This window comes from Chaetodon trifascialis, chromosome 10, assembly GCF_039877785.1.
Source record: "Chaetodon trifascialis isolate fChaTrf1 chromosome 10, fChaTrf1.hap1, whole genome shotgun sequence".
In the NCBI taxonomy this organism is placed as follows: Eukaryota; Metazoa; Chordata; class Actinopteri; order Chaetodontiformes; family Chaetodontidae; genus Chaetodon; species Chaetodon trifascialis.
In genome coordinates this window covers 25,322,618-25,349,321 of record NC_092065.1, presented here as the reverse complement: position 1 = coordinate 25,349,321, position 26,704 = coordinate 25,322,618, and the positions used below count along the sequence as shown (strand labels likewise).

The window sequence follows — 26,704 nt, the reverse complement described above, 5'->3', positions numbered from 1 at the left end:
CATGTTTGACTTGAACCAGATAAATGGTGTTCTGTCGGGATAAGGGCTGATAAGCACATTGTAGAAAAACAAAACAGACATTCAACTGTGAAAACAAGCAGCACTGCCACGGCGCCTGTTCTTGTGTGGGCCCGGGCCACGCACTAAATGCACTGCATGAGGGGCAGGAGTCACACAAAGGAAGCTTCTGCTGTCTGGTAATGAACTGGGGAAATCTGCTGAAGTCCGACATATTTACCTCTCTGTGGTCATGGGTTGGGTGTAAGAGATGTAACAGATGGAATATTAGATGGAATATTCCAGCTCTACATGCTGCTTCCCCGCTGCTTTGTCCGGGTTTAAGAGATGTGAGTGTTGGAATGATGAACATCAAACCAAGAAGGTTTTGGTTTCTGTTTGAGTTTGAATGAAGTGTGTTTTATAATGATAAAATGATTGTTTCTGTTAGAGCCATTTTTATCTATGTGTGCGTCAAAGAGGCAAGTACTCTTCAGGTGTGCTCCTTACCGGGAGAAGCACACAGTTTACCACCGTTTAGTGGCTACACTTTAAGCCTTCTTGTTTGTTTTACATACAAGTTATTGGTGTAAGTGTGTGTAGATCGTAAAGGCTGTATTGGTACACAGTGTTGTAAATAAATACATCTTGAGCACAAGTCCCCGGATGTTTGATTCACTACATGGAGCCGCCATGACGACGCGTCAATTAGATATCCCAATAGCAGCCCCTCGCTGTGGTTTAGGTTTTGTTTTGTTGAAATCCAGTCATTACACTTTCTATAAATGAACCTGGTGGCTTTTGCGAAGGTTTCTGGTTAAACAAAAGGGATCTTAGCACCTCTTCCATGGCTGCTGGCTGCAGCACTCTCGCTCAATATTGGATAACAATAATTTCAAAAATTCTTGTCCCCATTAGTCACTTGGATACAAACATGTGGGAAAATAGGGTCCATAAACAGACAATATTTTGCTGGAACTTGTCCCATTTGTCTGGGACATTGAAATCTTCCAGGACATGTGGACTGGCACCAGAGTGAATTATTCAACAACACTTTAGAGAACATTATTTTATCTGTTTGATTTGTAATCTGTAGGTACGTTGGTGTTTTCAACAATGTTTATGTTGAAATGAATACACCTGTACAAGTAGTTTGTCTCTTGTTGTTCTGGTAGATGTTTGAATGCTTTAAAAGTATGTGTTTTTTAGCAGGAATAATTGAACCTCACACAGGAGTGAGCCATCAATCTTCCTCTCGCGAAGCTGAACATCCTCACCAGCCGGTTTACAAAAAATGTTTGAATTGACCCTCTCTGCTCGTCTCTGTCTGTCCGTTCTGTTAATGGATAGATGGAGACAAACAAGTGGCTCCTGTCATGCGTATGATGTGAAGGCTGTTCAGTCCCTGTCACTGAAGGATGTGCATTCTGACTTGTATACAGAGGGTTAGGGTTAGTGTTTAGGATCGCAGACTTATTACTGTATGGAAAAGGGAAGAACATTACATCCATTAGCGCATAACAGAGGTCAAGCAGTCCCAGAATTGTTGCCGTGGGTCATTAATGCCAATAGACCTCATTAGTTCTGCCTCGCCTGGGTCAAGAGGCCTGAAAGAACACACAAACACTCAGTGGAGAAGCAATCAGCTGTGGAAACACGGTCGTGGTTTACTCGCAAGGTCAAACCTGCCCTCTTTCAGGAGAGCTGTTGCGGTAGAGGTAGGAGTGTTCTTAAAGAGAGATTTTTTGCTGAATGCATGAACAGAAGACGTTTTTCTGTCTCTATCACAGTGTTGTGTATGTTTGGTTGTGTTATTTAATCTTTTTTTTCTTTGCATGCAGTAAACAAACGGTAATTGAAAAAATTACTCAGGAGACATAATATGATCAGATGTATAGTATATACTGTATACTGTACAGAATATATATATATTTATACGAGCAAGCTCCTGTTAGCTCGAGCAGGGGTTCCCAAACTTTTCCATGCCGTGGCCCCCCAAACAGCATTAGCTTCTGGCCCCCTTTGCAAACCCACTGACAATGCTACAAAATATGTAAAGAAACATCAACTTTTCGAATGACTTTCTTACTTTTATTCACTATTCAATAATTATTACATTTGTGTAGCATAAGAATATTAACGAGCAGGTTTTCAACACGACTAAATTCCCACTGAATAATGAACTTTTCAACAAACTGTTAACAGACAAGAACAGAACAAAAGAAATCAAACCTCTCAAGTGTGTGTGTGTGTGTGTGAGTGACAGACAGATTACACTAGTGGGAGGGATGGGCTTGGTGGTAAATTATATTGTATAATGATGATTTAAAAAATAATTAGTAAATAATTATTATTATTTTTATTTTTGCTTTTTTTCTTATCTTCCCTCCAATTTTCTGAGGCCCCCCTAGTGCCACCTGGCAGCCCCCACTTTGAAAACCACTGAGCTAGAGCAACCTAAGGGAAGGACACAACACTTTCTTTTGCTGTTTATAAACTAATCTGTCTTAACATTTTGCAGTCGCAACCCTGCCAAGGTAACGCACAAACAAGCAAATCCAGGCTCTTGAGCAGCTTAGCTAGTTAGCTAAGGAGCATCTGAGCTCAGGGTCATCCAGTGACTGTGTGACGCTAACTGTCCTGATATCACTCTCTTCTTACCTTTCAACCTTGCAGCTTATAGCGCATCATTTGTAGCTGCCAGTAGGGGCCGTCTATTCAAAGGCACACAATGTCTCACCATGAGGCATTCATGCAAGCAACTGTAAAACCATTGACTTGTGAATGTATTACTGGGATGTTTCTGCATGAATGGCTTTTGTTATACACAAAATATTATGCAAATGAGTGTGCCAGCCGTCCCTGTGAATAGATACGCATTAGACAATGCAGACAAGCTTTTTTGTTTTGGTGGATGTGACCAAACGCAGTTTAGAGAGACCACTGCAGGGACTTAAGAAATAATGTGGCTCCCTGTTAAAACTTCATTAATTTTGTCCATTTGCTGCACAGAAAAGATAAAAATAGGCGATGTGCTTTCAACCTACAGAGCAGTGAAGCAACAAATTCAAAACTGGACTAAACATGTAAGCTGGAAGGATTATGCAACAGAAACAAATCAAAGCTCCAATACATAATGCACAGTACGGCCTGTTACAGTATGCCTCATTCCCTTCACATACACACAGAAGCTAGTGGAAGTCGTAGTTAGTAATTGCTCTGGACGTTGTGATTCCCTTGTGCGTGTAGGGCCCAGGAAAGTCTGTTTAAAGTTTCCCAGATTTCATGTCATCAGATTTTTACTTCCAAGTTTAATTTTTCTGAATTCAGTGTTTTAGAACTTAAGAACATTTTGTCCTTAGAAAGAGCATCTCATCGTGGGCAGATAATGAGACTTCAACAGTTATATCAATGAATTTGGTGTAACAGGAGGCTCCATGAAATTGCGGGCAGAAGTAGTTGAAAGTTTTAGTTGTTCAGTCAGCGTTACTATTTTTGTTAATAAATTAGCCAAATGTTTTACCAGAGAAGGCAGCTGTGTAATGAAGTTCCTCTTCTCCAAAGTTAAATATGAACTAGTTCAAGAGAGGAAATCTACTGGGAAGGCAATTTGTTCTTGTGTGTGCTTCTGTGTGTTACATTCCCACAGTAACTTAATGAGTGGGCATTATTTTAGAAGCTTTTGTATTATTCAGAGAGCTGACAGAGAAACAGGGAGACACGGAGCAGTGGACCCTCTCCTATCTGTCTTCACTTTGTTCTGTCCTTCTGGTGGACAAATTCACTGGGATGTGGTGTCCATATTAAAGCTTGTTGAGACGCTATCAGAGGGTTTTTCTGCTGTGTCTGTGCTGCTGATGCTCTGTGCAGTTGTGAAAAAACACACATGCGTTCTGTATGTTCAGCTCATACATACTGAGATCACCCTCGACCAGCGTCTGGACCCTTGTGTTGTCAGCATGATCTGTGGGCAAACTAAAAAAAAAAAGAAGAAATAATCTGCAGATTAGATCAGTGAGCCGAGCATCCAGCAGAGAGCCTGCAAGGGATGTCAAACAGAAACTTTCACACGCCTTAAGATACACAGCCGAGTCGCTCCGCTCGCAGACGGACAGTGCTGAGTCAGCATATCTCTCAAGCTCTCTGGCTGTCAGTATCCATCCTTGTCTCTGTCTCAGAGTCTGTCAGCTCCATATTGTGTTTTCTCTGCTCAGCCTGATGGGAAACAGCGAGTTCAGCCTCCATATATCTACTTGACCCACTCTAGGCGGTCTGACTCCCTCACCCTCCATCACCCTCCATCCCTCCAACCCATCTCTATTCCTCGTCTCCCTCCTCTGTGCAGCCTGTCTGAGCTAACATCTGATAATGCTCCACCTCAGATAGACCCAGTAAGGCTGTCACAACAGCTGTCCAGACTCACACTTACACAAACTGAGTGACTTATCCGGAAAGAGCAACTTCAGATCTTCCCAGAATAACTTCACACGCAGGTATTGACTTCCCTGCCGCTGCTTCCTCACCCGTTTTAGTAATTGAATTGTTTGATCTTGGATGGGCTTTGTGTAAACAAAGAGTCTGTGTGACAGAGAGCGTCTTGTCTCCTCCTGGCACTTGGGAGCCTTTGGGGTCTTTGAAGTGCAGCTCTGGCCTCAACACACACCAGACAGGAGGACGCTGTTTGGAAAGGCCTTGGCCAGATGTACTGTCCCGGGGTGTCAGGGCAGCAGCCACAAAGGAGGTGTGTGTGTACTTGTGTTTGCTGCATAGTGCAGACCAGAACAAGTTTTTAACCAACAGAGTGGGGACATTTTTGGAAATTGAGTTGATGGTTAAGATTAGGGAATGCATTATGCACGTGTGTGAAGACACTGTCTTTGCGGGAGTGATGCATGATATGAGAGGAGGACAAATAAAAGAGATGACTCCATGAATGATGCATAGCGGTCTAGCTTCGAGCTCACACTCTTCTGGGCAATTTGATTATGCAGGTAAACATACGAGGTTGTATGAGACAGGGGTGAAATGGGATAGAGCGAGGGAGCGGGGAGAAGAGGAGGGGAAGCGAGTGTCTTGCTTTGTAAATGAAAATAGATTGGATTACCTGGTATGAGGGCAGGAGAAGAGTGTTTGTGGTGTTTGGGTGTGTGTGTGTGCAGGTGCTGCTGATAAGCGGGAGAGAGGGAGGGGAAGCTGAATTGAAAATGGAGAGATGTAAATGTGAGAGGCTCAGCGGGAGGCTTTATACACTGAAAAGTTGACAGTAGTTTTGAAATAGCGCTACTGTCATTGTTGCTGCTGTCAGCATGTTTATGCTTGGCCACCTTGGCCTCATTCAGACTGAAATGAAAGGGCTTTTATGGTGCTGGTAAAGGGCGGCCTCTCGCCCTCTCCTGCCTCTCTCCCTCTGCCAGATGCCAGCGGCTGCAGCGACTGTAGGTTTGATGTTGTGTTAGTGAAGTTGCATCGAGCGAAGAGGAACTTGTGAATAAGTGTGTCAGGCTCTCTGTCTTCAGCTCTTCCAGTGTCATATTTTGTGAGAACAGACATAAGTCATAGCCTGAGAGTTGATAGTTGTCAAGAAGCATGTGTGTGAAGGAGCTAAGAAGCATGTGTGTTGAGCTCCGACGCTCTCCTCGTCCATCTTGCGTGCTCGTTGTCAGCTGTGGGTGACGTGTCTGTTGTGTCTGCGGGTGATAAAGCCATTCATCACATTCACTGTTGGCCACAAACACGCCACGCTGCACTCGCTGCAAGATGTCTCACTTTCTCCGTCCCAAGACGCAACAGCCGATGCAGCTAACTGGAGTGGAATGGTGAACAATGCCATCAGGATCGCTTTAACATTCAAATGGTAGTTTATGGATGAGAGTGTTTTGAATACAAGTCACATCACATGGTAACACATGCAGGTTGGATGATATTTGTGATTTAAGTGGCTGAAACTCTGAATGTTGTAAGTTACATTATTCTTGTAAATATTAGTCACTGCTGGCTGCTAACTGTGGTAGTTGTTATCTGGTATATAGACTAATGTTGCTTTCTTCCTAACTTGTTTTAAACAGTTGAATAATGTTAGATTGGTGCTTGCGAAGGTATAAAGGTTCTATATATGAGATATACTGTATATGTTATGTTATATATATGATATATATATGGGACCTCCCACACAGCATTGTAAAAGTGAGAAAGGCAGAGTGAAGTTCAAAGCAATGCTACAGTAACAGTGTCCCAAACAGCCAATTGAGACCATCAAACTTTAGCCACCTGAAGCAAGTTTCAGTTGATGTTTTAAGGTTGCTAGCATTTACAGGATAGCTAGCAAGCTAATAGTTACTTTACATAGATTAAGGTAACTCAGCATGTTGATGAAATAGCTCCTTACCAAGCTGGATATGCTACTAATGTTGCCAAAATAATTAAAAATCAATTTTCCTTCAAATGAAATGATAGCCAAGACACACATACTCTTGCTTGCCTAGTGTGCTTACCTTGTCACTTGACATTGTTCACAAAAACGTAACTTTATTTGGTTGATTACCTTGTGTGTTCAGGCACTGCTTTCTCTAAGAGGGAGGAGAGGTGTGGCCAACATGCCCCTTTGTCTGCCAGCTGCCAGCGATCATTGGCAGTGTGAAAAGATGGTCCAACTAGACTGATTGAAGGTCTGTTTTGATACAGCTGCATAGTAGGTACACTGTGATGCTCATGGGGACGACATTGACAGTCTCACACACGGTGTAACAAAGTATATCGACTTCTGTGTAGACAATGCTGTACTGACCAGTTTTTTTTACGGTGTTTTTCGAACAGCAAACCCTGGATTACTCCTGACATAAAGGTCCTCCTTAAGGAAAAATGGCAGTCTTTAGGTCAGGTAATAAAGAGCTGAAGAATATGCAGAGAGAGGATCGAGATCAAAACAGCTGCAGGGGAGGAACTCAGGGGGAGGCTGCAGGTCTGCTGGCATTAGCTTAAGGCTTCTTAAGTCCTGTACAGACCAGTTTTGGGGGATAGCTGAATACAATTTCAACATGAGCCTGAAGCTGGGGAGAGTGCCACAGCTGTGGAAAACATCCTGCATGGTACCAGTTGTCAAAGACTGCACACCTCAATGACCTCAACAGCTTCAGGCCAGTGGCGCTCTTATCACACCTGATGAAGACGCTGGAGAGGCTGGTCCTTACTTACTGACACTGAGATGAATGTTACCTGCTGCATTGCTTTCTGGGTGCAGCACAGTTTTGTTCCATCCTCCATGCGGCTTCAAACCCACACAGGGGGTTTTATTTTGAAAACTGACTGGATTCTTTGTGCTGTTCCCGTGTCTGACTTCCTGTCTCTCATCTGCTCTGCACACTTTAACGTGGCATCCATAAAAAAAAAATCAAAAACACACATATTTACGAGAGTGTAAACAGCAAATACAGGACATTTGTTGGTTGCCAAAATAGCCACTGTTTTTCTCATATCTATCATTTGATTAATTGTTGGGGCACTGGTGTACAGTACACTCCTAATCTTAATCCAAGTCCTGGCCAAACTGCTGCTGGAGCAATCACTCATTTATGATTGATTTGTCAATAGACTAAAGATATTCAGCAACAATTCTGATCAATCCTTTAAGTAATGTGTTACCAGAAATGCCAAGCATTGTCATTTCAATATAAAGGTTAGCTGCTTTTCTCAGTTTTGTCATTTTAATTTGAATATCTCTGAGTTTTGGATTGTTGTTTGGACAAAAAAAGGTGATTTGCACAATCACCTTGGGTTTTTTATTTATTTATTTTTGGCTTTATTCAGTATTTGACAGTGGATACAGGTCAGGAAATATGGGGAGAAAGAGCAAGACGGATGCCAAACAACATAGTGCCTCAGCCGAAATCGAACAGGAGATGTTACAGTCAAATTGTACAGAAGTGTCCCATCCACAGGGATGATGAGTTAAAGAGATCACCCATTATTACATACAGGGATTTTATAGATTTCATGATTCATTAAAAAAATTGACAGGTCAAAATAATTTGTTACAGCCCCAAAACTGCTGCAAGATTTTTCTTTTAAGTCAACATTCGTCTTTCATCCGTATATGAATTCACATTAGCAAATGCAGAATACACACACATGCACGTATTTTTGCTACTTTCAGTGTGAAAAGTTATAGCAGCACATGTTAAAGTCAAATTCTACACTTGTGTGCTCACGTAAACTTATTTAGCCATCAATTCCTTTTAGCTGATGTCAGCTGGTTTTCTGCAGCTCTGTAGTCATACATAAGCAATGAGGGATCATCAGTCATCTCACATTATGGTCCCTAAAGGAGAGGCCTAATGGTGACGGGAATGTAGTTGTAGTTGGCCTAATGTTTCCCCTAACAACCAGCTACCCTTACACCAGGATCCAAGCTGTGAACAACAGGAGAGACATGGTTTTACGGAGGTTGCTGGACCACTGCGACTATTTAAATGTTGGTTCAATTCCAATTAGAAATTACACACTGACTTTTGCACTCAGTCCTGTGCAACCCGCCTCCTCCATTCAAGTTCAGTAGTAAACAACAGCTTCAAACAGCGGTGGTATTGATATTTATCACAGAATTGTAAAAGCCGCAAATGATAAATAGAGTTCTGTCAGTGGACAGATAGCTTTATACCAAAGGTAATACATTTTCTAAATGTATAGTCTTGCTTCGCCAAAGGCCAGATTATTCCAAAGTAATAGAAATGTAAAAGCTTTGCAGCGTCTCATTTGTCTTTGTTCCATTCACTTATGCATGTGCACAGTATTGATTTAGCAGTGCTGTCTTTGCAGAATATCCACGCATCCCTTAATGAAACGCTTTTATTTCTGCTCTTTCCTCCTCCTGTCTTTTCCCCGCTATATCGCCCACTCTATGTCTGTCACTACTGCTCTTCTCTTTCCAACTTCACATTGTGCAAGCACCTTCTCACCCTCCAGCACCACACACACACACACACACACACACACACACACACACACACGCACACACACACACACACACACACACACACACACACACACACACACACACACTTCCCCACTCTTGCTCTGCCTCTTTATTCGATCATCTCTTCTCGCTCTTCTGTCTGCTTTCTCTTCTTTAAACCCTCCCACACTTTTCCCCAATCTTCACTTTGTTTCAGGTTTCCTGTCTCCTCTACCTGTCACATCTACTCAGTGTATCTTCCCCTTGCTGTAAACAACACTGATACCAAGTATTGAACAAAAGTTAAATTGTTTCTCTGCATCTGCTTCATTCTCTCGCATCTTCAGACTTGGACCTTAGCTACTTCTGGAAGTGGAGCACATTTGAGGACTACCTGCTCTTCTGCTTCGGCTTCACTGTGCTATGTGCACTTGTCACCTTGCTGCTGCTGGACTCTGCTGTGTTTGTGGAGACGCTGGGGTCCCTGGCCGTGATGTTTGAAGCCATGCTGGGCCTCCCACAGCTGCTGCAAAACTTCCACAACAGCTCCACCAAAGGCATGAGGTAAAGCACACAAGTTGGTACAGTCCCTCCTTTCAGGGGTCATGTTTACACAAAATATAAAAGGGTAATGATGATACTGTAAAATAAGAATGTATCTGCCTTCTAAATCAGCTATTATGACTTAAAAGTATCAAAATATCTCCTCAAAGAAATGTTCTTGACACTATCATCACATACATTTTAAGATCATTTCCAAGGTTTATACTGTACCCACATTGAATTCAAGTCACCTTTAATGGAGAGAGGGAGTAGAAGATGAGGGAGGGGACGAACAAAAAGCTGAGCTTGCATTTTCAATGTTTTTTTGGTTGTTGTTGTGAACAGAGGTCAATGTGCATACTGCTTAACCTCTCAGGTAGATGACTGTGAGATCAATTACACCCCTAATGGCACAGAAACTCATGCTAATTATGATCATTATTTCCTCATTATGCCTCTTGTCTGTCATCAGTGCAGAAACTATTCGTATAAGGGTTGAATGCCTTGTGTGTGTGTGTGTGTGTGTGTGTGTGTGTGTGTGTGTGTGTGTGTGTGTGTGTGTATTCGGATCTTGAAGTGACATCAAGTGGAATTAGCAACTCTCCCTGGAGTTGAGAGTAGTTTTGCTTTTCAGTTCTTGACTCAAAATTCCTTCATACACAAATACACAGTCACAAAATATATGGCTTTTAGGGTTGCAACTAGAGCCCTATCGGAGAGTGTTTTCCTAACCTCGCTCCTGCCCACTCCCTCTGGATTTCTGGCCATGACTGTCCACTACTGCAATGTATGAGTCTACTCTTGTCCTGACCCACAAAGATTCTGACCATTCATTATTCTTCCGCTGCTCAGGTAGCAACACATTGTTTTACTATGTAGTATTAATAAACAGATGCATACCTGTCAGTAGTGATGTAGCAAAATTCCGCTCTAGTTCAATAAGTACTCCTAAGTACACCTCGTCCAGTGCAAAATTGCATTGTATTTATTTATTTTACTTGTTATTTTAGAATATATGTTGTATGGTAATCTGCACAATAACAAAAAACTGGACAGGTATGTTGCCTCATCCCAGAAGTATCGTATTTGTGCCCATCATAGGTCAATACTTTTGCGCATTTGACACAACTAAGAAAATCCAGGTCCCAAACTTCCCTTTCCCAGCTCTGACTGGGGGATCCCGAGGCGTTCCCAGGCCATTGTGGAGATACAATCTCTCCACCTAGTCCTGGGTCTTCCCCGTGGTCTCCTCCCAGCTGGACGTGCCTGGAACACCTCCCTGGGGAGGCGCCCAGGGGGCATCCTTACCAGATGCCCAAACTACCTCAACTGGCTCCTTTCAACGCAAAGGAGCAGCGGCTCTACTCCGAGTCCCTCACAGATGACTGAGCTTCTCACCCTATCTCTTAGGGAGATGTCAGCCACCCTCCTGAGGAAACCCATTTCAGCCACTTGTACCCGCGATCTAGTTCTTTCGGTCATGATCCAGCCCTCATGACCATAGGTGAGAGTCGGAACAAAGATTGACCGGTTGGTGGAGAGCTCAATGGTGCGGTAGAGCGAACGCAATACCGCCCCCGCTGCTCTGATTCTCCGACCAATCTCACGTTCCATTGTCCCCTCACTTGTGAACAAGACCCCGAGGTACTTGAACTCCTTCACTTGGGGGAAAGACTCATTCCCTACCCGGAGTAGGCAATCGGTTTCCTGCTGAGAACCATGGCCTCAGATTTAGAGGTGCTGATCCTCATCCCAGCCGCTTCACACTCGGCTGCCAACTGATCCAGTGAGCACTGGAGGACACAGACCGATGATGCTAACAGGACCACATCATCTGCAAAAAGCAGTGATGAGACCCTCAGCACACCGAACTGCAGACCCTCCTCCCCCCGACTATGCCTTGATATCCTGTCCACGAATATCATGAACAGGATTGGTGACAAGGCACAGCCCTGATGGAGGCCAACCCCCACCGGAAACAAGTCCGACTTACTGCCAACTTTGGTCTTCTTTTCAGCTTTATTTTTTGACTACATCCTTCTGGTTAGTGGGAACTGGCATTTATTTTTTGACCACTTGCAGCAACCCTTTCTGGCACTCTGGAAGAAACTTTTGTGAGGAGACTGAGCAGTGTGATCTGTGTACTTCCCTTGAGCCCATCCGAAAGTCCTTCTCCATGGCTTCCCCTAACTTCTCACACACCTGGGTTTCTGCTTTAGTGACTACCAAAGTCACAGCCTCACTTGCCCATCTGTAACTATCGACTGCTTCAGGAGACACCTGGGACACCAAATCTGAAAGGCCTCCTTCTTCTGCTTGATGACCTTCTTCATTGCTGGTGTCAACCAGCGGGTTCTTAACTCAACTCCTAGCAGCCACTCCACTCCTCAATGGAGGCTTTGATGATGGCCCACTCAGATGTCCCAGGATGCACAAGAAAAGTTTGGGTTTACCAGGTCTGCCTCCCCACCATCTGATGATTAGATCAGATGGTGGGGGTGATCAGATGACAGCTCTGCTCCTCTCTTCACCTGAGTTTCCAAGACACATGGCTACAGACTGACATTAACAGGATCCTGTTGCTTGGTAATGGCTACAGTTTACTCTCACTCATTTATCCTCCTCTCCCCTTTCATCTTGTAAATCCTCTTATTTTTCTTTACCATTGCTGTTCTGTCCTAGTTTGTTTTGTTGTATTTTTTGTTGAATCCCCAAAGCATAACAATACTGTAGAAATACTGCACACTTGGGAAAAAAGGGGAGGTGAGAAGGGCCTTGCTTCTTTAGGTGCCACCTATTGTTTTCTCCAGTGTTGACTGTACAGCGACAGTTCTTCTTCAAGTCCTCCATGTTTTCTCGATGAATTGTCACTCAGTATTGTCACAGTAGCTTTGCAGAGGAAAATTCAATCAAGCCTGCGTATATTTTACCTCACATGCATCCTAAACACAAGAAATAAGCTCTGAATAGACTTACGCTTTGAAGTCTTCAGGTAATACAGTAGTGCTGCAGTATAGTTGATTTACTGTTTAAATGGCAAGATGGTCTTTCCTGGTAATATGCCCCATTTCACATATAGTGTCCTCAGGGTGGACATCTGGGCTTGCACTTCCTATGAGCACTCATTCAACTCAGAGTGAATATCACACCAAAGATTAAATACACAATAACACTACATAAGGGCTGGGATGACTGATGAATGAGTGAGGAACATCAGTTCGTTATGATGAGCCACTGAAAACAACACAGTTGCTAGAAAATATTTCATAATACTAAATTACTCTTAATGCTTCTGTTTCAACGTGAATATTTCCTCACCTCAGTATCGATCTCCACCACCTAATTGCACAAATGAGCCTGTGTGGTTGAAACAGCTGATTCAGCACTACTGTCTCTTTGTGCATAACATGTTTCAGGTCTTGACCTCCATCACATGTACTTAAGGATTGTCCCATTTGTTCAGTTAGGCTCGAACAAACTGTTTTCCAGATTTGATGATTCAGCACATAGTCTGCACTTCCTCTCATGCTATCCCATGTGAAACGGTTCCTTGTTGTTGTTCAATCAGACTCCCCTGAGTCCTGTTACTGAGGTGTGGTGATGAGTGTATAGATCCTTTTCATCAAGGACTGCTCACTTTTTCCAGGCCACCCAAATGATCGCCTTCAAACAGACGCCTGTTTTGGAAAACCAGAGAGAGAGTTAGAGTGAAAGAGATGAACACAATTTGCTTCTTTGTCATTATTGACACTTTGCATGTGTGTGTGTGTGCACACATTCACGCTCATACCACTGCTCCTGGGAAACCGAGGAATGGGCAGAGTGGTGATGGAGGGATACAATAAAGGGGATAAGACTGGATGAGGTGCAGAAAAAGACGATAGATGTGATAGAGAAGGAAATATATGGCATGTAGAGATCGCATCTGACAATGAGCCCACTTTATTTCTAGCCTCATTTTGTAACTGGTCCATTAGTTTGATCCCTGGACTGGCAGAACAAAGTTGGTTAAGGAAATCGAAAGAGCTTCTTCCTCCCTCATTAACGCAACTGAGGTCTCCTCGAGCGAAGGCCCTGAACCCCAACTGCTCCACTGGAGCTGCTCAGTGGCCATCAAATCAGAGTGTGGCTGCTCTGGGCAGCTTCAGGGTGCCACTGTGTGAGTGTGAACAGTGCACTGCTGCAAAAGAGAGTATTACTCTGTGAAATTTCAGCGCATATATAAAAGAATAAAAAAACTGGTCATAATCAATCATTTTTGTGAGCTCTTTGTGACCGCCAGAAGATAAGAGCATGAGTTGTTCTCATTCTACGGAGTAAACCTTGATTTTCTAACATGGGGTCATGTAGGGCTCAGTCATCAGCGTACAACACAGCAGAGCTTCTTTGGTGTGGAATGAGTGAACCAAACTACAGGCGTGTTACTGAATGGATTTACCATTTTGTATATTTAGCCCTCCAGTTTGTTTCCATGACCTCATTTTGTTTCCAAATTGTACTGTGACAGTACAGTAGTACTAGTACTAGTACTAGTACATGCTGTTCAAAGAGTACATTTGTTTAAGCTTTCATCTGACAGGGTTTGGTTGTTGAGTGATGCTGTCACCTGCCTGACACTTGGAAGCACTGATTCCTCAGGTGGAAACTACAGCTGAATAGTAAAGCCGTGGTTTGTTTATATAAAAATGAATGTTTCTGTGTGAGCGATTGCTCAGCACTCTCTGCTCCGCTGCCTGAGGATCCTGCCTGTTTTTCTCTCCCCTCTCATTAAACTTTATCTATTTTGCCTTCTCTCCAGTTCTCCTCTCCCAGCTCTGCACCAGTGTCAGTGATTCAAATACAGAACTGCTTCCCATCTCGACGGATACTTATCTTTGTTCGTTTCCATCCCTTAGACAGCTCCTGTGCTGTTCCTCTTCTCTACTCTTTTCTGCCTTTCTCAGTAAAATTTACTGTTCTTTATTGTCATGAATATGACAAACCACCAGTCAGCTAACATTCAGTTGAGTCCAGCAAAAAGAATAGATGCACGCCTGCCCCATTGTGTGTGTACCATTCCCTCCCTGTGCCACTCACACCTTCACAGCTAGCAGCTTGTTTCTTGCTGTCAGTTCTAGGTGACACCTGTCAAGCGTTAATGATGGTCCTGTTGCCATGTCCTTTCAAGAGCAGCCTATTGAAGGTTTCCCGTTTCCCTTGAGGTTACCATGAGACCATGTCGGACCAAGGGTCAGTATCTTGGTCCTGGAGGATACCGTGCAGACCTGTGAACCAAAGTTGTGAGTCTTAAAATGGGAACACATCTGTAAGGTGAGTGTGAGGACAGTGGCTGGATACACAGTATGGTGCAGCACATGTGCACAGCTGTGCTCTGCTATCAGTGATTCTGCTGTACAAGAAACTGAATCACTTATCTTAGGCTGCAAACGTACTAAACGTTACCTTACACTTCAAAAGCACTGAATGTTGGTGATTCAAAATGATGGAGGAGTCCCAGTACAAATTGTTGGCACGGTGGTGACACTGTCGCCTCACTGCGAGAAGGTCCAGGGTTGGACCTTTTAGCTGGTCAACCAACCAAAAAAGCTGTCTGGACACTGGACGCTTCCGGTGATAAATTTGGGACACAGACATTTTGGACAGACCATGCAAAGACATCACAGACATCACAAGATTCTCCCTGTAACCAAACACATAATGGGAATAAAATAGTGACTTAACTTCAGTCTCTTGCTCTTTATGTTAACGTGTAATAATAATGTGATCTGAACTTAAGTTTATGAGTTGTTTGCTTGCTGCTTACTTCTTTGATCTAAAAAATAGGGATTCCTTGTGTCTGTCCATGAGTAATGCATTTCTGTTTAATCCCTAATTTCACTGAGAATTTTCATCCTGTGTTTGATTCCTCCTGCTGACTGCTGATGTAAATGACATTTTATCCATTACATACCACAGAGGTGTTTTGTCATCGAGTTGATCTTAACCAGCTATGATTTCTGTGAGTGACAGGGATCAGTGACTTGTCTGTACTGCAGACTTTACATAAGTTGCCACACTAAAGATGGGAAACTAAAAGGAATTAAAAGTGTATCTTAAAAGTGTACCAGTAGTAGTGAGTGGATTTAATTCCTATTGGCTTAGTGTAACCTTGCAAAATATGCTTTTTGTTTTCTGTGAGCGTCTGATTTTCATTTAAGAAACAGTCACGACAAATAGAGCACTGTTTTAAATCAATTATGAGAATATAGACGATAAATACACTGAAATAGCCATCACCATCGGACTCATCTCATCTATTCTGGCTTGTCTACATTCTGCAAAAAAAACAGCATCTAAAATACTCTTGCGCAAACTCTATGCGTTATTCTTTTTCCTCCTCGTCTCCCCTCTGCTTCATTTGGTGAAGTAGAATCCATCTTTTTCTGGCAGGTTGGGAACTTTTTGTTGTTTGCCTGCGTGCAATCGATCAACATGCATAATTCATAGTTAGTGGGTTAAGAGCAGCTCGGCTTCTCGCTCTCTCTCTCTCGCTGGGCCCTTTGATTTTCATCTATCTGCCCCCCTCGGGGAGGGCTCCAGCCCTGCTGCTAAATCATCTCACGCACTCTCTTGTGTAGGCACACACGTGTATTCAAGCATTTACAAGCGTGGACACACACACACATCATGGCGACGTACACAGAAGAAGAAGTGGTGATTGAAGCTTTCAACACCAGCCCCTGCTGCTCAAGTGGGTCTCTTCCCGTAGAGTTGTGTATTAGTATTATCAAGCAGTTACAAGGACTGGCTCACCCCCCTACTCATACAAATTGTGGTCCCCCACCTAAAGATTAAAGCCCACACAAGGTATGATTTCTGATTAGCTGCCTGTTTATTTCTACAACCGCAATGGAAAATTTGCTTTGTGTCTACTGAATCACAAAATGTTCTCAGTCATGAGAATTTCAGAGAAATCTCCAACACCGTTCAAAAGTTTGAAATCGCCGGCCACAAAAGCACGATTCAGCACAGTCAGCTGGCTGAGAGGCTACACTGTATTTTTGAATGATCCTTCATGCTTTTGGGTTGTAGAAATTCCTCTTTCTAAATAGATGTTGATAGATTTGGTATGACGGCTTAGTACATGGAGAACAGAATGCTGTGCAATGGTTCAGTCACCACTGATAGAGCAGAAGGAGAAAAAGATACCTCTGAGCAACATTTAAAGGAATATGAGAAATAACCAGTCAGAAAAAAGAGCATTGCCTGAGTGTGTTGCTTTATCAAAGTAATTCTTAAAACTTCCAAAATAGAAATAGAAAGTTAGTCCATAGGATGGCATTGGGACAGCTGAACATATTATGGACTGCCAAATCACCACCTGTTTAAGCCTGTCGAGTATAACCACTGACGGGTGTTTACAGGAAAAAAATGGTATGGTGGGTAACAGAATTCTCCCGTCATGCAACACTGTGGGAACTTCACTTAATTGAAGTTTTAATCATTTAATTTTTCTTCATTTTCGCCTAAAACTATTCAGAGTTTGAATCACATTGTTTGTAGGGGACAGCGGAAGAAGATATAGTAAGTGATCCCAACCTTTTGTGTACCCACGCATAATCAATTTCAATTCAATTCAATTCAATTCAATTCAATTCAATTCAATTCAATTCAATTCAATTCAATTTAATTCAATTCAATTCAGTTCAGTTCAATTCAATTTTATTTGTATAGCGCCAAATCACAACAGAAGTTGTCTCAGGACACTTTCCAAATAGAGCTGGTACAGACCAAGCTCTTTTATCTACAAAGAAACCAACAATTCCCCCATGAGCAAGCACTTGGCGACAGCGGCGAGGAAAAACTTCCTTTTAACAGGCAGAAACCTCGAGCAGAACCAGACTCTGGGTGGGCGGCCATCTGCCTCGACCGGTTGGGTGAGAGAGGAAGAGCAAGAGAGGGAGAGTGAGACAGACAGACAGACAGACAGACAGACAGACAGACAGACAGACAGACAGACAGACAGACAGACAGACAGACAGACAGAAATGCAGTCAGAGAGAGAGAGAGAGACAGACACGCAGTCACAGTAACAGTGACAGTGGATGTAATAACAGCAGTAGCAGTTGCAGTGGATGTCAGGCAGGGCCAAGGCAGGAGACGCAGCTGAAATCCACAATCCAGATTCAGCCACTGTCCATGGGAACCTGCAAGACGACAAAGCACAGAGACTCCGGGGAAGGAGCTAAGTTAGTAACACGCCGTGGTAGGACATGAAAGCGTGCGGATGGAGAGGGACAGAAGGACGGAGGAGCTCGGTGTATCTTTGGAGGTCCCCCGACAGTCTAATCCTATCTCTATCTAATCTAATCCAGACATTGCAGAGTCAGTGTTAGTGTAACCAGTGTACCCAGTGTGTCTTTTTCTTAAATGGGAAGGTGGCACTGTCTAGTGATTTCAGTGTTGTAGATTGTATTGTTTCTATAAATAAATAGAAATATAAAAATAGTAATTGTTTCTGGATCTACTACACGGTCACCTTGACATTTGTACTCTGGACTGCAGTCATAAAACTTATGTGCATGGGTGCAGAAACATGATAGCAGTCTGTTCTGTATGCCATGTTTCTCTCCAGTTGGCTATTTCTTCATCCCAATGTCCATCCATCCATCCATCCATCCATCCATCAAATAGTCCCTTGGGCAGTGGACAAGGTGAAAGTCAGCAGAGGAGGCTGGGACAAGAAGATAAAGAGACAGCAGTTGACAGGGGTAGTGGCAGAGAAGGGGGTTGGGTGTGAGGAGTGAATACAAGAAGAGAGACAGATTGGTTTACATATATAAACAAGCAGAGGCACACATTGGGGAGCTGAGGGCGCTGGGCAATTGCGCAGCGAGGTCAAAAGATGCAAAAAGGACACAGAAGAGAGTAAACCCAATAAAGCACCTGTTCTAATGAGGTATATCTGTTGCAGTAAATCAACCAGCTGCAGCAACAGAGATCCTGTTAACCCTCTGAACCCTGTTGTTACAGATGTTACATGATACACCAATACATTAAATGGAACCTGCCTGTAATCCCCATGGAGATATTTGGTTACTTTAGAAACTTCTGGATCTTGATTTGAATAAAATATGAAGCTGTATGTTTGACCGGTGCATTGCCTGCTAGGATATTGTTTTTTGTGTAGGGATGCAACTCATTACTTTAGCTACTGATTAAAACAATGCATTCATTTTTGGTCTTTGTTATTCATCAGCTAATTGTTTCATCACTTTTAATCATTTTACTAAACTTTGTTTAGTTTTTTCTGTCCCTCTCAGAGCTCCCACAACCCCAGCAGATCACTGCTTACAAAACTTGCTCTTCCATCTCAATAGGGAAAGATCTCACATTAACCATAATAAGAGGCAGTATGGATGGTTTATATTGTCTTTTCTTCTGCACTTTGCCCCGGCTCTGTATCCCCTCCTCCTTCTCCTTATTTGCGTGGGGATCTTCGGTCTTTCCACTGGGAGTACCTTCATGTTGCGCAGTGCTATCAGCTCTTCCGATGTGTAAACAATGGAGCTGTGACTGAATTGATCTCCTGATGTTGTTTTAAGTAATTGAGGAAAAAATAGAAAGCAGATCACTAGTTTCACCAGTTGTACATCCATACGTACACACCATCGACCGAGACTAGTGACACAAGAAATACTCGAAAAACACAAAAACACACTAAGACAAGACTAAGATGTAACAACAGACTTTCTTTACTGTTGTAAATGTTACCAGACAATGACCAAATAATGTAAAACTGGCGTTTTCACCCCTCAATATTGGCAAAATTCCATGTTTTCATTCATTCATTAATTCATTCATTTTATTTGTTTTTATTATTATGCACCACCAGGAAAGACAGAGATAATTGTCAATCCTGTTTAATAATGTTAACCTAAAAAACTGTAACCATAACCTCAAAACTGTAACCCTTCTGTGTGTGTGTGTCTAACCCTAACCCGGCAAACTCGATGTTTAATCGAAGTGAATAATTCAGTGTCAATTTAACCACAATACAAATCGACCGTGTTTATTAGCCTGCGCTAACTCGCAAGCTACGAGAGCTAAGTATTTGCAATAACGTCGGTAAACCGTTCATGACAAACGTGAAGTAATGTCAGCCAGTACAAACTAGAATATAGTTGTCAAACAATTATCTCATGGTTATACCTCACCTGAACGGAGGTACCTTCAACACTTCAAGCTGTGACTTGCTGCAAACTTTCGTCAAACAGGAAGCGGGAGGGAGGGGCGTCGAGTGGGACATACGTGTTTTGTTTTAAACGTCTGACAGCGAATTGAGATGACTGAACTGACAGTACATGCAAGAGAATGTGCACAAGCCATTCATAATGAAAACAGAAAATCGGCAAAAGTGGAGATACGTGGTTTTCATCGAAGGTGATATGTTACCTAATAGAGCATCAAACAGTTCTACAGCTTTGATGGACTGAAAGAAACGTAAATAGCAGCAGGTTACACTGGGATTCTTTTATTTTTAGAAATATTTTGAAAATTGCTACGATTGCTGTAAAACTCTAGTAACATTAAACAGTAACTTACAGGATTTAGTGGAATCAAGCAGATTACAGCTAACTGACTACCCCTCGCCTCACCCTTGTCTGACCAGTCACGTCAGAGAACCTGCGGTATGTCGGTTCTGGGCTACTCTAGAAACATGTCTTGTACAATATGGCGGACTTCATGGAAGAGGACCTGCTATTGAAAACATAATTATTCTTAACCAAGAAAACTTTGTGCTGCTTGTTACCAAGACAGTGCAGCTAATGTGCATCTGTTCATCAGTGATCCTCTCCTTTATACTGATTTTAGATGTTCCACAAGATGTGTTTCACAAAGTGACATTTAAATATGCATCAGGCAAATTTGTGGATGTTTGGCACATGAAATCACTAACGCAGTAACACCTCACTTTTTTCTCCTCTCTCCCATGTCGCTGCCTCTCTTTCTGAATGCCAGTCAGCCCTGTTTCCTGCAGTAGTGTTCCACTCGTCCACTCCAGCCGCTTAGAGGAGCTAATAGCCGGCCTGACAGCACTCGTTCAATACACAGCACAATTACTGCCTGGCCCACATGCGGCACAGCCATCACACTGTGCAATCAGACCCCCCCTCGCTTTCTCCATCGCTGGCCCCTATCCTGTCACTCTCCAGCTCTCCATCAGAGTGGCTTGGTTTCTCACCCTTCTCTAGATTTATCGCCCTCCTGCCCAGCCACATTGTCATCCATCTCTCATCATTTTCCTTTTACCTCCATCGTCTTTCATCCATCTCCCAGCCCCCATCTTTTCCTTTCCATCTCTGAATTACACCGTTTCACCCTTTCCTCTCTCACCTCTTGCCACTTGGCTCAGATGCAGGTGTCAGGTCAGCAGGAATCAATAAGAGACTGAACTGAGTCAGCGCAATTGCGCATCAATATGTTTGTGGGTGTGTGTGTGTGTTTGTGTGTGTGTGTCCTCTTTGAAGATACCGTAATACAAATTAACAATTTTATGGTTTGCTTGTGCTGTTTTTGTGCAAACTAAAGCAAACTGGCACACATTCTGGTTGACGTACGTGTATGTGCCTATGTGTGATTGTGTGTGTGTGTGTGTGTGTGTGTGTGTGTGTGTGTGTGTGTGTGTGTGTGTGTGTGTGTGTGTGTGTGTGTGTGTGTGTGTGTGTGTGTGTGTGTGAGACTCAATTTGTCAGTCAATAATCTCAGTCGATACCATAATAACTCCCTCTCCCAGTGGACACTCAAACCGTCACTCAGGACCAAGTTCAGTTGTTTGTTCTGTGTGTCTTTCATCATCTTTCAGCTGAGCCACAAGTCCCACGATTAATTGTATCACAGCCAGATGGAGCAACATGAGACTAGCATGACAGTGTGTGTGTGTGTGTGTGTGTGTGTGTGTGTGTGTGTGTGTGTGTGTGTGTGTGTGTGTGTGTGTGTGTGTGTCTGTGCGTGTGTGTGTGCTCCTGCCAAAGATGAACGACCTCAAACACTGATGTTTTGTCTCCGTTCCGCCGCGCTGCTATACAGACTGCTTTTGTACAAATGACCCGCCCCCCCCATAATTACATTGTTAATGAGTCATCCTCGTTAATGCTGTTTGCTGTCTCTAGAGAAAAGAAATTAGCTAAAGGGGGTACAGAGAATTTGGGAGAGCGAGGGAGGGTGAAGGAAGGTGAGGCAGAGGCACAGAGGGTAGCAGAGAAGGACAGAGACGATGTTAAAAACTTCTACTATGGTTATGCAGTGCAAATTAGCTACAAATATAAGAATATGACTTATATGTTTAATAGTGAAGTCGTGTGCTCAGATTTATGGCTATCGTTTCTCAGTTTTCCACAGCCCTTCAGCAGTGGGGGTGACTGTGTTCGCTCCTCTGTTAGAGCATTGGTTTTATTCAAAAGGTTAAGTCAGAAATCAGCCAGACTCTTACACTGGAGAGCAATGGTGTAAAAGTAATTTGTGCATCTCTGAATTCCCATAATTACTTTCCAGTCTTACTGAGAATTGCATAAAAATCCCAAGCATGGCAGAATATCAGAGTGTAGGGATAGGTTAGAAAATGAATGTTGTAATCATTTACATGGAGATGTAGCTCATACCAGCCTACATAGCCGACTTATGCTGTTTTTCATTCTGTGCATGACCTCAAACCATTCCCTCTTGCACATTTGGGCTGAAACAGCTGTAACATGTAATTTGCCTGAATTCATTTGAACGCAGCACAGGTGGCCTAATCCGAGCTATGCTGTAGAAATGACATTGTTCAGTGAACAGATAATCGCAGATCAAAAATAGTTTTTTTCTCCTCCACGTTCAAATGGTAACTTGAAGTTTGAATAAGAAGTGACAGTATTATTTCTATTCCATTATCTTAACTGAAACACTACCTCATCACAAGTCGTTTTTTGTTTCAACCAGCAGGCTAACTGTGCTGTAAAATGCAACTTTATTTTTTAACTTGATCATGTCTCACAGTAGAAGCTGATAAAAGTCACAAACATTATTCCCTTTTATATAGAGGAGGAGCAGAGAAAAGACAATAACAGAGATGATAAAAGTGAAGATGACAGTTGAGCGGGACAACAGAGGAAAAAAAAAGTGGCACAGTGAAATGAAAATATGCAAGTAGAGATGAAGCACAACTATGAAGTTCAACAAAGGGTGCTCTCTGAGGAGCAAAAAGCTTCAGTGGAATAAAAAGCAGTTATTTTCCTTTAGGAATACTGACAGCTCAGAGGGAGAGAAGTAAAAGCATGATGACTGTAAGTTCTTTAGCACACATCCAGCTGCTTGGTCAGCCTCTGGGAGAGGTGGAAATAGCCTGATTCTTACTAAAGCCTGAGGTGCTTAAATTGGGTCAACTGTGCCTCAGAAGGTAGAGCGGGTCCTTCGCTAATCAGGAGGTCTGTGGCAAGATACTGAACATCCCACATTGCTCTGTGTGAGCGTCTGTAAATGTAGCATGTGTTGTACCTTTACCATGTGGAGGCAGGAAAATCAGTTGGACCAGAGAGGGAAAAGCAGGGAGCTGTGTGTTGACTGAAGCGGACTGGCTTCATCTTGTTGGCTCTTTTTCATCTCACATCAAGGGTAGATCTGTTCTAGCTTTGAATGGAAATAAATCAATAACAGAATGTATTTTTGCTGAGCAAAGGCCACCATACACACAAGTGACAGCCTACAAGATAGGGGTGAATAATAAAGCTGAGCCTAAGGGCAACAGTCACAAAGACGATAAAACTGACTTAGTCGTGTCTTTTATACAACTTACAGAAGCCTCTGTAAGCTACGGGTCGTCTGTCGAAGGGTCTATTTCCTCGCTTATGAGTCCAACCTTTCATTTTTAAAATTGCAACTTTTGTGCACATTTGTCAATTTCTCCGAAGCAGATTACGTTTGTGGACATATCCTCTAGGCTTGGTGTCCCCCTTCCTGTTTCCCATGGAAACAGCCTGACAGAAACTGCAGCTAGTTAGCCTAGCTTGCTAGCATTGGCACTGATTACCGCTTTTCTGTTCAAAATTCACAGCAGCAAGTAGTGCTGTGATGTCAGCAGTTGAATCACACTATTGACCAATAGTGTACAGAGTCAGAATAATGTAACACCCTGTGTGTCCATTGGGATGTCACATGGTGTAACTAACTCTTCTTAGAGCTGATCCACACAGATATTGGACCAATCAAATTACCAGTACTGATATTGTCAAGCAGATACATAAATGAAATTTTGACTTGAATACAGTACATTTAAAAACTTCCCCTACAGTCCATTTTGTGACATTTAATGACTCAGTTTATGAGTCAGTGGGGATGTGATTCCCTATGAAAGTGTCCAGATATCCAGCCTGACTGTCCCATGTATTGTAACAGATCTCACTTCAACTTCAATCAGCATCCTGTGGCTCTCTAGCACAGCCTGTGTTTGCAGCACGCACTAGTTTGGGTTATTAATCACATTTCAATGCAGCATGCAGTGTCTACATTTAGTACATTCCCTGATATGTTGAATAATGATGTCCTCATTTCCATGCAAGGGCAGGATTATTCGCTGGAAATGTTTCAGTTCCTCATCGGGCCTGAAGGGAGCCCAGGGGAGAGTTGGGAGTTTGACATGACTCTGCAAGGAGAGATCAAGGATTTTACAGGACAGCTGTCCCAATAGTCGTTAGGCTGCCTCTACCCCCATGCACACTCATCATCCATATCTATCTGATGAAGGTTCACAGAGGTTCCTCTCTTTCTCCCTGGTGGTTCTTGCTGTCTTAGCCCTGTCTCTCTTACTGCATGCTAGATAAATGCCCTCCTCTGCAGTCTCTCTTTCTCTCCTTTCCTTTTCCCTCACCCCTCTGACCCTTACAGTATGTTTCATTGATGACTGATGGTCCTGCTCCATCCCCAGGCCCAGTCATCCCTAATAAAAAGAATAAACTCATATTACATTCATACCTGTGAGACTTCATTGCTCAGAGAGCGAGAGCGAGAGCAGAGGAGGGAGCAGAGACTAAGTGGAGCGAGGAGGGAGGGCAGAGACTGTGAGGGGTAAGAGTTAAAGAAACATGGCAGTAAATGAGTCGAGACGGCAACAAAAAGTACAGAAAGGGGCTAAGGAGGAACAGCATGAGAAATGATAGAAAGCGATGAGTGGAGGAGTGCAAGAAGGGGTATTGTGTTTACAATGTAAGCTCATTTTGTCATTAGAAAGATGGCATATCGAACGGATCGTCTGCAGGACAGCCTCCGTATGCAGCTTGAACACAGTCAATGGGTCTGACGGAGGCTCCTCTCATGTTCGGGCAATGCTTCTCCGTGTTTACGATGTTTGACCAGAAACAGATGCAGCTTTTTCATTTTTTTTTCCGACAGAATATCGCGATCTTCTTTATTAATTTGCGCCACAGTGTAAAAACAGCACATCCTAATATTAGGGTGGCACGGTGGTACAGTGGCAACACTCGCCTCACAGCAAGAAGGTCTGATGGGTTTGAATCCCATCTGGGGCGCTGTGGGCGCTGGCGTGTCGTCCACCATGCCTTCGGTGCATGTTTGCATGTTCTCCCCGTGTTCACCTGCGGTGTCCTCCATAAAAAAACCCACTAAAAACATGCAAGAAGATCACCGCCTGACCAATGGTGACGGAAGGAAACTGGGTCCCCGGGCGCCGCTGTTGGCTGGCAGCCCACCGCTCCTGGTCTGCCGCGGAGGAAGGACTGACCATGGATGGGTCAAATATCATAATTTCACAAGAAGCATGGCGTGTGCATGTAGTGTGCATTTGTGATGCGATAAATAAAGTACGTCTCTTCTTTTCTCTATCATCAGGGGTAAAGTGCTGTATTATCTCTGGCTGGGACTAATAACCTCCTGAAGTCACAGCTGATTACTTGGCAGCTGGTCCCGCTGGGTTAGCAAATTAAACAAGATATAAAGTGTGAATTAGTGAGCTTTAGAGATGCTAGTAGGTGGGTTGTGTTGCCTTTCAAACAACTAGCTGTTTCCACTTTTATGCTAGGCACATTTTCTAAATGGCAAAATATTCCTTTAAGAGAAGACCCCAGGGGCCCCTGGACGCTGAGGCTGTGCCGTCACCACAGCGGCACAGTGGCCTTTTGGTGCATATCGTCCCCAATCTCCCTCTCACTTTCTGCTTGGTCACCCTCTGGCAAATTAAAGCAAAACCCCAAATGAATTAAGAAATAAAACCATGTCTCTTTTTGTTCCAGTGTGAAGATGGTGCTGCTCTGGACAGCCGGTGATGTCTTCAAGACCACCTACTTTGTGATGAACGAAAGCCCGACTCAGTTCTGGGTTTGCGGAGTATTCCAGATCATAATCGACGTGGCCATCCTGCTGCAGGTCCTTTTCTACAGCCAAGACACACGGGTCAAGCTAGGGTGAACCTGCCGTTTGCTTTGGGCTACGTACAAACTACAGCTTGTGTGTAGATTTCAACTTTTTGATAAAATCAGCTGTTAAGTTGATGGAATTGTCCTGGGAGGCGTTTAGCATCAAGAACAAGGAGAAAACCATAGTCAGTATATTTCATACAGCCAGAGTTTAAGTTATATGGGTATAATGCAGACCCAAACCGTCAAGTGCAATTAAACAAGTAGTTTTAGCCTTGAACAAACTACCAATAACAAAACACCTTTGTCTTTAAACTAAGGTGAGGAAGTTTTTGGTGCATTTTTATTTTTGAAAATATTTGTTCTGTGTTGAACGTTATTTGGATCCTGAAGTGTAGTGGACATGGAAAGCAGAAGAGGGAAACATTACTCACGTTGGCAGCTCACGAACAGCAGATCTGTGCTGCTGTAATGGCAGCTGTAATAACCAGTCCTGCACTGATGGCCCTGCGCTGGCATCTACTGCCTGACTGATGAGTTTCCCACTTCACACTCCACTCCTTACTGTACTGTTCTCCCCATACATTGTGTGTGTGTGTGTGTGTGTGTGTGTGTGTGTGTGTGTGAGATGTGAAAAAATGTGGCCATGCTGTCGTGCTTTGCACTGTACCTCAGACACGAAACCTTTTGTAGACACCAAAGAATATGTCAGACTCAGGTCAAAATATGTAACTTAGCGTTACTGAATATTTGTGGCATTAGTTCAACCATGTATGTCATCATCGCATCACTTGTTTTTAGCATCTCCTCATCTTCTGATTCTGTTTTCGCT

General features: G+C 43.2%; 1 protein-coding gene across 1 annotated transcript in view; it reads left to right on the top strand.

The window, feature by feature from the left end:
• The window catches only part of LOC139337939 (solute carrier family 66 member 2), a 43,414-nt gene extending 17,490 nt beyond the window's left edge, over window positions 1-25,924 (top strand). The window contains exons 3-4 of the mRNA XM_070972784.1: window positions 9,292-9,508; window positions 25,750-25,924. Of these exons, the coding sequence (XP_070828885.1) occupies window positions 9,292-9,508; window positions 25,750-25,924 (392 nt within the window). The remainder of the gene's footprint in view (window positions 1-9,291; window positions 9,509-25,749) is intronic.
• The last annotated feature ends 780 nt before the right edge of the window (window positions 25,925-26,704 follow it).